Consider the following 14,440-nt stretch of genomic DNA (forward strand, 5'->3'; position numbering starts at 1 on the left):
CCTTTTTTCATTAATATATTTTCTTATATTCTTAATTGAAAATTTGGGTCTTAATAAAAGGAAAGAAATAATCAAATATGAGTAAGTCCCTTTTATGTCAGTCAGTATAGGTCAGTCAAAAATCAGTACTGAATTTTTTTAATTTACAGAAAATGTGATATAATATGTTGTAAGTCATATGTATGAAATGACTTAGGACACTGCTTTTGATAGTTGTGGGTAATATTTTCTGCATTCTTCAGTCCTCTTTAAAACAAGTACATGGTCACATTCAGCAGGATTAAGTGACAAAATCTTAAATGTTGTCAAAGAGAAATTCTCTATTCCACTTTGTATTCTGTTTTATTTGTCATTTGTTGTGGGATTTTGCTTTCTTTTTAGTTGTTGCATTCAAGGGGCATTTTTGTCCCTCATATTAATAACAAAAAATCATCTGCCTGTAAAATGTTGCACAAATCTAGGAAAATTAAGTAAATCCATTAGCCCTGCATTCTGCACACAAATACATGCAGAAAACATGCAAACTAACATACAAAACATACCATGAACGTGACAAAGGTGGTGTTTTGCAGGATCTCAATATATAATAGTAATAAATGTGCAACACACCCATTTAATTTCATTAGGACATATATCTTTTAACTCTTACTTTTAATCCAATTAGAGCTGTGTTGAAGTGTTTCCACACATGAAGGTCACATAAGTCCTAACTATTTGTTTGTTTTTTTCTGCATGTTACACATGTAGCATCAATATAGGTACTGCTTAATTTAGAGATCTCACAAATTAAGTTGCTGTTTGTTCGGCATTTTTTGTGAAGTGTATGGAACTTTTTTCCCTTTTGCTAGATTTCTGTTCGCTGTCATCTGATGCAGCTGTTAACATGTTCTTTGTAAACAATTTGCTGGAACATTGTGTCATCCATTGATTTTTATTTTGTTATGGCATTTCAAACATACCTAAATCAGATCACTTCCAACCAGAGAGAAGATAGATTACTTATTTCATCAAAGTTAACATTTCAGTGTTTCTAGAATATCAGTGTTTCTAGAAAACTGCGTTGAGGCATATACATTAATGATGCACTATGACAACAATCTCCTATGATAACAAACCATATCGCCTCCCTTTAAACAAATGCAGTGGCATTAGATGCCTACAATAAGTATTGTATTAGATGCCTACTATAAGTAGCCTACAATGAAGTTCATATTTGAATATGTTGTGTAAGCTATGCTTTTTAGTCATCAACTTCCTGTTTTTGTTTTCATTTACTACAGAGTAATGTGCCAAAATTAAGTAATTTCATATAAGTAACATAAATAACAAAAGTAGCCTAACATAAATATATCAAATATGATCTTGAATGATCAAGCATTAGAAACAGAATGTTAAAATATTCAAAATAACAAACTGATTACAGATGGAACTAATCATTAAATATGATCTTCAGTTTAGAATATTGCAAATGTCTAAACTAAGTAATTGATTAATTGATTGAGTAATTGATGGTTAAGGGTCTTGCTCAGGTGCCCAAAAGTGGAAACATGGCACTAGTGGGGCTTGAACCAGCAACCTTAACCACTGAGCTACCACTGCCCAAATCAAATTACTAATGTTAATACATTCTGATATACTTTAATGTGTGTAATACATGGGTCAATACAAGCCTCACAATACTCTTTACACTCCATTTAGTTTCACTCAAGTTCAATCCGAATTCAACATCATGAGTAGTTTCCTCACCATATCTTTTAGTTCGACCAATTACCAGGCTCCACTGGCAATAAAGTACAATAGGAAATAACCTTTGGAAACTAGAAAAAAAGATAAATATTAAATATTGCATATTAGTTAACATATTGCATATTAGTGAACACAATGCCAGGCAATATACTTAAATACACAGACTGTGCTTTAGGAGCTCTGTCCTGCTGCCAGAGGAGAAGAGATCAGATCTAAAACCTGAGCGAGAATCTCATCAATGACATCGCAATCGAAGTTCACTTGCTGAAGGTCCAGAGCAGGTACAAAATTGATCAGAAGATGTGTAACATTCTGCCTGAGTTCCCTTAACTTGAGGCTGGAGAGACAAAGTAAAAAGCAAAAAGAAATGGTCAGTCATTCAACATTGTACCTACATGAGTTCTTATCATGGACTTGAAATTTATTTGACTACTCAGACTGTATCTATGGTAGTGAGCTCAAGACTTACTTGCATGTCTGTGTGGTGTCTCCTTGTCCACTCTCAGTCTCTGGTCCTCCCTGTGGGTCACCCTGTGAGGCTCTTCCTGGGTTGGAAGGTCCTGCTGGAGCCATTCCGTTATCGTCTTGGTTGTGATGAGGGAAGTCTGTCTGAGACCCTCCATCTTCTACACTTAATCTCACTCTTTCTCTGTCTCTATTCATTTCTTCTAAATCTTTCTGCAGGCCTTCACAGCAAGTCAGCAAAAAGCTGTTCTCATCCTTTAGATTTTTCAACTATATGTGAGGGTATCATACAAGGAAACAAAAAGACAGAAGAACCAGGTAAGACTTCCAATACATGACAACAAGCTCTAATTTAAGACAATTCTTTTGTCCTTCTCACTGTCTTTAGCGACGAGCATGGCTGGTTAATGTGATATTAAGGCAATATCTTCCTGTTTGACATTAGCAACTCACCCTGTTCTCCAGCTCTTCTTTCTGCTTGGTTCTTTGGTCCAGTTCCCTCATCAGAAAGTCCACCTGACATGCCAGCTCATCATCCACATCTGGCACTGCTGTACCTCCATCACTTTGTGCTCCTTCTCCTGCACCACCCTCCTGACCCTCCCCCTTATTCACCACCCCTGCCTGGGCCTTCTCCCTTTTCAGCTTTTCAAGCTCATGTCGGAACTGCTCCATCTCTCCCTGTGCCTGCAGGTAGAGCGCCTTATACTCCTGCTCGCTCTCCTGCTTCTTCCCTGCCTTCTCCGTCTGTTCCTGGAGGCTGCTCTCGAGCTCCTCCACCCGGGAGGTCAGGAGGTGGACTTGTGCCTGGTACTCGTCTCGCTCCCGGGTGGTGGCCTCGAGGAGCTGTGACATCTGGTGACATCTTGGTTCGTCCTCTTGTAGCTCCAACTTCACTGTGCAGCTGTCCAGGGTCTGGTCAGTGACCTCACTGGTACTGTGACTCTCATTCACGTCTCCATTTTCTTTCCCCAAGCTTGTTACGCTCTTTATCTCCTGTTCTTGATTTGTACTCCTCTCCAGAGGAAGAAGACCTTGTTCTGTTTCTGATTGACAGGTACCCCTCTCCACCTCCTCCTTCCCTTCCGAATGCTCCACTTCCTGTTTCATGACTTGCATTGGCTCTGTCTGGGTTGTGGAACAGGCTTGTCCACCAGGAGGGGGCAGAGTAGCTGCTACAGTATTCTCCGTTGCCACTGAGGTATCCATGTCAATGTCATCATTACACCTTTCTGACTTCACAATGGAAAAGTCAAAGTTTGACAGACTGGGCTTAGGTGTGCTGTTACTCTCAATGACAAAAATATCATCATCATTATCAGTTGATGCTCCTTTCTGGGCATCTGTACCATCAGACATAAACACAGATGGTGAAGCACAGGCCTCTTGTGAGGCTGCGGATGGCGAAGGGCTGCCTGGGGTCGTGCCACTTAACAGCCTGGGTCTCTTTTCCACACTCGTCTTTGCGCTCAGGTCCAAGGATCTCTTCACTCTGAGGAGAGGGGAAATCCATCAGACATGTGAGACGTGTGGAAGCTCAGTGACTGAGCACAGTGCTGAGTGCCCCATTACAATGGAGCAATACAGAGCATGTGCATTACAGAAAGCGGGTTTTAGAGAAAGATACTGATGTACCTTGAAGGAGTAGTGGAAAGAGATGTCACACTGGAGATGACTGGCATGTTATCAGAAAATCTGGAGTCTGTGCAGTTTAAAAAAAAAAACATAGCAATCTGTGAACACTGGTAATGCAAATACAAATACAGACACACACTGACAGAACGGGACCTGACCTGCAGGTCTGAGATGGCTGGAGTTGGGTTTGGAGTTGGGTGTAGCTTGGGTGGGTGACCTAGGTGAAGTGGTCTGGTCAGTATAAAAAGAGACAAATAGAGAGATATATGTACATGAGAAAAAGATGTGACTGCTATGAATTTTGGCTGCAGTTCCCAAACTGTGGTGCCCACACCTCAAGAAGAATCTGTAAACACAGCTGTGTTTAATATACAGAGTTTTCATAGGTCCTTAACAAAATGTACCTACTGACTGTGATGCTCTATTATGTAGCTATTTTTACTAATAGCTATCCCAAATCTTTTTTTTCTCTCCACCAGTTGTACACCTTTATAACTGTGTTTACTATTCTGTATGCATATATCACAGTAACCCCAAATAAGGCAGGACTGCCTAATATTCATAACAACCCTTTAAGAAGAACTAGATATCTACACATTCTCACTTGGCCACACTTTCAAACAATACAAATGAATACACCCACCAGGGACTTGTGGTTACTTGTGCACATGGCTCAGTTGGATTTCAAACTTCCAGAACACCACAGAGCTTTTACTGGGTTGGCCCAGAAGAAGAATGAAAAATGTACTTTCCTAATTAACCACATAAAACTCCACCTACACAGAGGACATTACCTGCTGTCTACTTTGTGCCTGCTTCAATTTCTCACTTCTGTCACTGTGTCCAAAAAAAAACAACAAACAAACCCCCCCCCACACACTCACGTGAGCACATGCAAGCACACACTCTATATGTTATATAATATATTGTTGATTGGCTGGTTGACAGGTTGGATTAGTTGGATGACAGGTTTCTTTACTCACTGCTGTTTGTATGTTTTCTGGTACACTTCTTCATGATCAGAATCCTCAGGCTGCTCTGGAACTACACAGCTCCTACAGAGAGCAGGCATTCATGAAAGCACATACAGACACAGACAAACACACACACACACACAAACACACACACACACACACACACACACACACACACACACACCAGAACTGAGGGTCAGGGTTCAAGTGGCAGAACCATTTGTCAGGGAGTTTTTTAGCATCGATGCAATCTGGAATTTTCCGCCACTGCAGGCAGTTATCACACTGCACCCAGTTTTGGTCTGGCTGCTTCCTGGATGGGCACACAAGTACACATATCTCCTCAAAGAGCCAACAACAAAAGACAAAAGTGCACGCACACGTTTAGGCACATGCGAACACACACATACTATATAATACTGTATATTGCTGACTGTCTGCTATGACAGGTTTCTTTACTCACTGCTGTTTGTATGTTTTCTGGTACACTTCTTCATGATCAGAATCCTCAGGCTGCTCTGGAACTACACAGCTCCTACAGAGAGCAGCCATTCATGAAAGCACATACAGACACAGACACACAGACACTGACAAACACACACACACACACAAACACACACACATACACACCTGAACTGAGGGTCAGGGTTCAAGTGGCAGAACCATTTTTCAGGGAGTTTTTTAGTATCGATTCCATCTGGAAGTTTCCTCCACTGCAGGCAGTCATCACACTGCACCCAGTTTTGGTCTGGCCGCTTCCTGGATGGGCACACAAGCACACATATCTCCTCAAAGAGCCAGCAACAAAAGACAAAGGTGCACACATGCACGCAGGCATGCATAGGCACACAGAGAAAAGGCAAACTAACATTCCAGACCCGACTATGCAAAAATGCACAGACTTGACTTTATGAATTCATTATATTTATGAAGGCAATTATAAAGATTGTGTTTCCACAAGAACTCGATAAGTGAATAAATGCATCATATCCTTAATAGACATTTTTTATATGAACTGGGTGCATGAACAAGGTAGCAACAAGTAACAATAATTACTTTTCTCTTTTGGCCACACAAGGGCAAAATTGCACTGCAAATATATTCTGCCACTAGGAATGTCCTTTATTCAGCAGTCATTACATTACCGAATGGTGACACACAGGTTGTCTTGTTCTTTTCTGCTTTTTTGTGTTGCAAGGCACTATATGCAATAAAGGCTAAAATTGAGTGGTTAACACAGTTTAAGAAAACTAGTGTGCCTTGACTTTTTTTTAGCCTAACGCAAAATAAAAAAGCATGCACAAGCAAGTGAAGATATTTCTCCTGCTGCAGAATGAATTGCATGGTTGTGTTTAACTTACAGAATTTCCTCTACAGGTATAGGGATTTCTAATTGTTTCTGGAATCTATGATGGACGTCTTTCCAATAGTCTTCAAGTTTGATGTTTAGATTGTACATGGTTTCCCTGTACAGATAGAAAGCAACTTTCTTGAATGTGATGTTCATCAGCAAACCTGAAGTGAAAATCACATGCCCATGTAAGTTTCTCTAAGGCATACCTGTATTCCTCTGTGTAGTCAAAGTCTTGTTTGTTGTGAGTTGGCTTGAGAAAGTTGCACTCTATCACACCAATGACTCCCACTCCAGTGTTGTTTGCCTGGATACACCAAACACTACTGTTTCAGATTTCAGTATTAACATCATTTAAATGTACTTTTTCAGCATTTTGCAGATGGTCTCATCCCAAATGACTTAATGATCTGAAGATTGAAATCAACCATGCAGGTGTAATCAGGTGTTTGCCTGCCTAACTCAATAAGATTTGGCACTTCTGCTGTAGGGCTTTATGGGTGTTACATTTTTATTACATTCACAGAATGTGCAGTACAACACTCAGTTGCTAGTTTGTTATCAATTGTCTCTATAAGAGAGTGGAATCTCCTCCAGTGTAGTTACAGAACTGTACCTACTCTACCTCTCTGGCTTGTCTCTTCACTGAAAGAAGAGTTGATAGTAGTGTAAGACTTGCTCTGAGAGGCTCTGTATACATATGCGAAATCCTGCTCACTAAGTAAATATGTGCAGTTTAGTTGAACATAATTTAAGGAGTCGATTAAGTGCACATATAGTAGCACTTCTTCAAGATTCTCACCTTCAGCTGACACGCGACTCGCTCATAGGCTTTGATGAGGCGGTTTTTGTGATACATCATGATGCCATACTGCTCTTTGCTCTTGGTGTTGTAACCAAAAGTGATTGAAATGGGCTTTTTGTGATACAACAAGTTAAGGATCAAAACATTCAAAGTATATAAAAACATTCTGATAATGAGATAATCTCACTTGTTCATCAGCAGTTATTTACTGGATATTCATTAACTCTCTTTACTACCTGGTAGAAGGATACAATGTTTGGTATTTTTGGTCTGTACTTGTCCTTGAAGATGTATACAAGACTTTTGGAGATGAGCTCAGTTCTCACCTTCTGTCCTCGAATGATTATGTGCATTCTGGGTTTCAGGTAGAGAACACTGCAGTATGCCTAATTCAGGGAATTTTGCAAACACACAAAACCACACACACACTTACTGAGATCATATTGGATTAGGTAACTGAAATACCCCAACTGACACCTATACCAGTTAGCACAATGGCTGAAATCTCACCCGCAGTGAGTAGTCACTCTCAGGCCCTGACTGCATTACATGCTCTGGCTTTTTGTACTGCTTCTTGGTGCTTTCATATACATCAGCTGGGATTCGGATATCATAGCGATCAGATGAGAAGTCAAATTCCAACTGTTCCGATGAACTCCTGTAGTATTGTCAAGTTTCACACAATTTCAACATTCTCTTTTACACTCTGTGAGTGTTCTCATATCTCTGAACTTTAATAACCATCAAATCCACAAAATGCCCTTTCTACCTTTTTCCATCACCTATTCATCAATTCACTTCCTTTTATCTATCTATGTTTTTTCTTTCTGGTGTCTGTGAGTGATGAGCAGCTCACTTGCGGAGGTTCCAGATGATGATGCGGGTTCCTGTGGAGTTCGTTGAACTTGGGCTGTTGATGGCTTTAATCTCACACAGCAGCTGATCCACAGTCTGAAACAGCGAGTAGCGAAGGATATCCTGCAGGCTTGCCGCATGCTCCGGAACAGGGACGCATAATGAGCCAGGTCAAGGGCCAATAGGTCATTCGGAGGTGACAAAATTAATATGGGAATTAAAACTCTTAGAAAGTATTTGGGCTACAATGCCATTTATGCATGTCTGCAGTAAGTGGCTATATATTGTTTTGTTCAATCTTCAGGCTCACTCACCCAAGCAGTCCCTGTCTAGATAAGGATATTGGTCTTCCCAGTGCATCTGAACATGGTGATAGGCACTATGACGTGCTCTGCTTTTATCTGCTCCAGGTAGGTCTGCGACAGCAGTCCCACACACATACTGTCTTCATTCTTTGAGAATACGATGGCATCCTTCCCTAAGCGCATGGAGCCCGACTTAAAACCATTACCATAGATGCCTACAGGGACATGGCCATTCACCGTCTGCTTATCGCTGAACCCAAAACTGTGAGAAAAAGACAGAAGTAGAGCCTGAGTTGACAGTGTCACAGGATCATATTAGACAAAGAGAAAGTATTAGAGAGGGAAGGACTAGGATAGATGTTGAAAGCAGGTGTGTGAGAAATTTAGAATGAACATACAGTTTTTAAAATGTTCTTAATAAATGGCTGGTTAACAAGGCACTAAGACATTTAAATGACCATGTAATTTTATAAACCTGCCTTTCATAAAGTTTGGTCAATAAACTGGCGAAGCCTTTTGACGAGATTGCTGACAACACCCCTCCAGAATGAAGCTGGTGCAGCCTTCATCAATACATCACCTACCTGAGCATTTTGTACATCTTATCGTAGTCCATGCCTGCTCCATTATCCATGAAGGTAAGGCAGTCCTGGCCGTTGATCATGGTTTTATCAATCCAGAACTGCTTAGCAGTGACATCTGGGTCATAAGCATTGTCTGAGAACAGGAACAGCAAAGAGCTTTTCATATTATCCACTGTGACACAGGAAGACTATTTTTTAGAATCTCTGCTTAAAATAAACCAGATCACACCTAAATTACTATCCCTAGCTAAACATGGGTGTTGTGTAAAGCATAATAATGTGAGCCTTTGCTTTACTGCAGGCTTCAAGCAGAGAAAATGTCAGCATTTACGTTACATTTATATTTATAGCATTTAGCAGATGCTCTTGTCCAAAGTGAATTAAAATAGTGGTTAGCTGTCAGCACTGAAGACGTCCTGATTGTAGTACACTAGGCCTGAGTCTAAGGATACCATTAAGCTAGAAAGAGTCATGGGATGTCAGGTGCAACACTGGAAATGCCATAGCAAACCACACAGCCTGACATGATTAGCAGACACCAAAAGCAAACGTGGCTAGCAAAGGTTTAGGATGTGAAAGACCCACATTGCAAATGACTAGCACTAAGACCTTTAGTTTGATGAGACGATGTGACTATAGCTTATATAAGCATTAGAATATTTGAAAAGTAGCAACATCTAAGAAAGCTATTTACTATTCTATATTACTCAGTATGTAGGTCAGTATCAGTGTAGTTATGTAATATTGCGGTATTATATAAGTGATACAGCCATGTAATTAATGAACAATCAGAATTAGCAGCGACTCACCAATCAGCTCAGCAAAAGCACTGAAGGGCCAAGTATGACTGGTGGAGTTTGAATGCAGGTAGTTTGGATTACGCTTTGAGAGGAGAACATGAGAGGAGACCACATTATAAAAAATACTTTGATCTGTAGAGCTGCTTTAAGCAAAACCTGCTTTTTGCAGTGGTCACTCTGGTCTATGGGCTTAAGCCCCAAAAAAGGTCATGGACTGATTCTGAATTGTTTGCCAAGCTTGGCAATTAGATTGTAAATGTTTTGTCACCAGTTGAGGAGACATCATCAGTGTAATTGTATGTACTGAATTAAGTCATGGACTGAACTGCAGTGCAGCAAGGACAATAAAGATATGGAAACATTCAGTGAGGAATACAGTGTTTTAATTTTTATTTTATCCATTTTAACAATGCATGTAATCCATTCAGGTGAAGGGCCTTCTGCATATGTGTCAAAGCTGTCTAAATTACCACTCATGGCACACAGATACTCCCATCAAGACCACAGTGTAATGCTGAGGACACCCAATTCCTGTAACACAGCTACTTGATATTGAAAAATAACATCAGTTAGCTGCTAGCTAAGTCACGTAACAAATTAGGCTGGTTTACTCCTTATGTTTGGCACTGACATACTGATGACACAAAACTGAAAGTTAACAAGATTCGCACACAGCAAATCAACAACTGAAGAAATAACACAAGATCTACAAAGTAGCAAATTAGTAATGTAGATGTTGCAGTTTTACTAGGAAACAGCTCATCATTCCAGTGGACAAATCAGCGTAAACAGTATGATGGAAACGATGATGATCCCGTTATTTTAGCACAATCAAGAACGGTATCCAGAGTGATTAAGAAAACAAAGACAGAAAAACATATTCGACTTCCATTTTAATTCTCTTTAAAATCCATGTGATTTTTGTAATATAAATCCTTTGTTTTTGACTTATCGCCTAGAACTAGATGTGTTCCCAGTTGTCCAAAGATGTATATTTTGCTTCAAAATTGCATTTTTAATGAGTCATGTTTTCTGACCGAGACATTATCAATGGCGTGCCAGTTGAAAACTAGTTTGCCTACAAGCTATATGCACAAAATGACAGAGATGATCTTTCTGACACACTGAACCATGTTGGTTATGACAATGTCTCGGCCTGTTTTAAAACAAACAATCTTTTTGCCATTTGTATTATTATTTTTTCTTGTTTTTAACCATCTAGATAACACTCCACTGCAAAACCTCATGTCCCAGAATCACTAGTTTAAGTAGGCCCTATATTGTCAAAATTCATACTTTTATATGTGCTTTATTAATGTATTATATCGTGAACTCGGTATTTCTGCCTCTTTAGCATTAAACTAACTAGAAATTTATAAAAAATGCGGAATTTACCTTTAATAAGACAACTAATCAGCAGTGGGAAAATAGCACATTAACATACTTTGTTTTGCTTGAAATTCACACCGTGGCTTTTAATTCGATTTCTTATTTCCCTTTATCATTTGTACAAGCATTTACATGTTTCCCGTTCTGGCTTTTATTTTGAAAAGTAATTAGTATCAGTAATCAACGTTACTGATCTATAACGTTATAACCTAGAGTTCTTTAAGATTCACTAATTCATCAGAAAAAATACAACGAAAAATATGCAAATGTTAACTGTTGATTGACAAAGTACAAAGAGAAAAACATCATATTAAAACCTCGGTTTTAATTCCCTTCAAGGACACACGATTTTTACAACAGAGCTACTTAGCTAACTAACATAAAACAAAAATAAATAAAAATTACGTTAACCAAGGTGTGCTGGGGTACATCAACTAGCTACAAACTATGCTGGATGTGCGACACTGGCATGACTCTGCAAAGACAGGAGTGTTGTTCATGAAACGAAACCGAAAGTCACAAAGTTTCGCGTCCAGCAAGCCAACAATGGAAGGCATAAATATCGCAAAGTCTTCCAGAGTTAGCTGGCGTACTTATTTCACCTGCCTAACATCATTTAGCTCTCCACCTAGCCAACTAGTTTGACTGACCTAACTACGTTTTAACTACCGATAAACCATACAATTTAATCGATCGATCACAGTGGGGAAGTGGTGGTTAAGGAGCTCGACTAGTAAATCACAAGGTTGTCAGTTCAAGTTTCCGCTGGGCCCCTGATCAAGGCCCTTAACCCTCCGTTGAAGCTATGTGCATTCAGAATTCTAAGTCGCTTTTTAAAAATAAAAACGTAAATGTAAATAACATTAACCAGCTAACGCTACACTCGTGACAGGGTACGTAACAGTAAATAAGTCAGCCATCTGAACGACCATCTACGTACTTGTAATAATGTCGTAAAATTCACACATTATAATGCACATGGACTATTTCCATCAGGCGTCCCCAGTGTCTCTGTGCCTGCGCGTATCCAAAATAACTTCACCTACCGCACTAAGCGGGATTCCTCTTTCTGTCTGTGCCGCCATCTTCGGTGAAACCAGGCTGACAGGTGGATAATGTTAATGTGTAACGGGCTAACCTGATTTCCCTAGACATGTAAATAAATTAATAAATATACATCAGAAAATCAGAGTCATCTATGACATAATGAAAAAAAACAACTACTTAGGTGAAAAATATGTGCAATGAAATTTATAATTAAGTTTGGAAAAAAACGGGTATTCTGTATTGACCAATCTACACATGTACTGAAGCCATATAAGTTCGTGAATTTGCATCTTTTATACTCTGTTTTACGGTGATAACGAGTTAATTTTATTTGTCTTATCGAGAACTCTAATTATTTAATTATCACAACAGGTGGATAATGTTGGGTATAACGAGCTAGCAACTGATTTTGCCTGATTTCCAAAGGTTAGCCTTCAGTGTATTATGATATAGTTCTGGAGATTCGCTGATTTAAATAAATAAATAAATATGCATCAGCAAACGTGCGTTATCTGTGAGCATAATAAATAGTTGAATAAAATAAAACTTGAATAAATACTTTTTTTCCCATCAAACCGCATTCAGAATGGTGTGAGATGTATTCGGAACATATTCAAACACAGTTGAATTCAAAATTAAATTGAACACTGATGTTGTATGTGAAAAAACGGATATTCTGTATTAACTATTCTACACATATAGCGAAGCTATATGTAGCGAAGTTAATTTTAGGTTTTACCGACATCTCGAATTATCACGACAAAACAAACATTTTTTCGAGACAACGCAATAATTTTTATCGAGGTATCAAGAAAACGAAACGTTGTTGCTTAATTAATTTGATAAAAAATGAAACATAACCAGATGATTTTTTTTTAAAATTATCACTATATACAACATTCTGTGCAGCTGTAACGGTGAGCGGTAAGGAGGCGGACGCATGAGCGGAGAAGAGCGAGATTTATTAGGGGCAAAACCAGAGTCATTCCAGGGTCAATTTACCAGTATGGCAAGTCCGGGAATACATAATCACAAACAAACAAAAGCACACGAAGAAAAACAGGGGATGCAGGCTATTACAAAGAAGCTAGGATACATGAAAAACTAGACACAACAAACAAAGGTTAGGATACGACATACTTAGACTAAACTTAACATCCGGGATTACATACATCGACATTGAACAGCCAAGACACAGGCCACAAGACAGGGTTTAAATATATGAACTAATAAGCACTAAACAAGACACAGGCGCAAATCATGAAGACAGCGCAAACCAAAACAAGGACTGGAACGGAAATGGAGAAAGTGAAACAATAACGTGAGACAACCATGGAAACATGGACGCAAGGAGGGACCAGCCTTTACCGTAGCAATATCGGAGGAGCAGGAATACATGGACAAGCTCCTTTACTTCTCTCTTTAATCAAGACTTGGTGCAACCTTAAATAGCTTTGTGTCCAAAATAATCAGACGGAATCTTGGCACTGAGAATGTGCGCGTTGACAGATTACAGTGTTTTAACTATCGGTATACACCTAAAATGACAGAATGTTCGATTTCTCACTTATTGCCCAGTACTAGATGTGCTCCCAGTTGTCCAAAGACCTATATATTTGCAGGAAATTTTTTCTCATTCTCATTTCTCATTCATTTCTCATATGCATTGAGATTATACATATTACAGCATTTTCTGCGTGAGGATTAAAAATACTCAATGGACCCTGTGTGTCCTTCTAGGAATGAGTACAGCATACGCAGAGCTGGAGGGAACACTACAGGAGAGAGAATGCATCATTCAGGTAAACTCTCTCTCTCTCTTTTCTGACATAATTTTACTGACAATGCAGCTCATTTTAATGCACGTTTTATTTTAGAGGAGGAATTAAGACACTGTGGGGAAAAATGTAGAATAGCCATTGGATATGGCCCGGTGGCAATGGCCATGAATTGTATCATGGCAAAGTTTTCTTAATGTATCCTGCCCCCAAGCTGTACGAGGCAGGAGACTACCTCCATATTCCATTCTGTGGACTATCACAAACTGTTTAATTGTACTATTTAATTTAGAGATATCATAAGATCTGCTGTGTGTTTGGCATTTTTTGTGATGGGTATGAGACTTTGTCTTCTGATGCAGCTGTTATGTTCTTTGTAAACGACATGGTGGCACATCGTGTCATCCATTGTTTTTTTTACTATGCTATGGCATTTCAAACATACCTAAATCAGATCACTCCCAACCAGAGAGAAGATAGATGACTTATTTCATCAAAGTTGAACATTTCAGTATCAGTGTTTCCAGAAAACTGTGTTGATGCGTAGACGTTAATGAGGTGCTGTGACAACCATCCCCTATGACAACAAACCCTATCAACTCCCTCTAACCAAATGCAGTGGCATCAAATGCTATAAGTAGCCTACAATGAGGTTCATATTTGAATATTTTGTGTAAGATATGCTTTTGACACCAACTTCCTATTT

At 39.2% G+C, this 14,440-nt stretch overlaps 1 protein-coding gene across 1 annotated transcript; it reads right to left on the minus strand.

The window, feature by feature from the left end:
- Nucleotides 1-926: 926 nt before the first annotated feature.
- LOC113592253 (MORC family CW-type zinc finger protein 3-like) lies at nucleotides 927-12,018 on the minus strand. The gene is given in 20 exon segments (XM_035522847.1): nucleotides 927-2,083; nucleotides 2,216-2,481; nucleotides 2,665-3,703; nucleotides 3,847-3,913; nucleotides 4,005-4,077; nucleotides 4,641-4,683; nucleotides 4,830-4,901; nucleotides 5,005-5,133; nucleotides 5,284-5,355; nucleotides 5,451-5,579; nucleotides 6,182-6,286; nucleotides 6,381-6,478; nucleotides 6,974-7,087; nucleotides 7,228-7,362; nucleotides 7,487-7,634; nucleotides 7,833-7,972; nucleotides 8,146-8,398; nucleotides 8,721-8,853; nucleotides 9,530-9,602; nucleotides 11,956-12,018. Coding segments are annotated over 20 exon segments (3,294 nt in total). The 5' UTR covers nucleotides 11,995-12,018; the 3' UTR covers nucleotides 927-1,917.
- Between the last annotated feature and the right edge of the window lie 2,422 nt (nucleotides 12,019-14,440).

The sequence above is a fragment of the Electrophorus electricus genome, chromosome 25, assembly GCF_013358815.1.
Source record: "Electrophorus electricus isolate fEleEle1 chromosome 25, fEleEle1.pri, whole genome shotgun sequence".
In the NCBI taxonomy this organism is placed as follows: Eukaryota; Metazoa; Chordata; class Actinopteri; order Gymnotiformes; family Gymnotidae; genus Electrophorus; species Electrophorus electricus.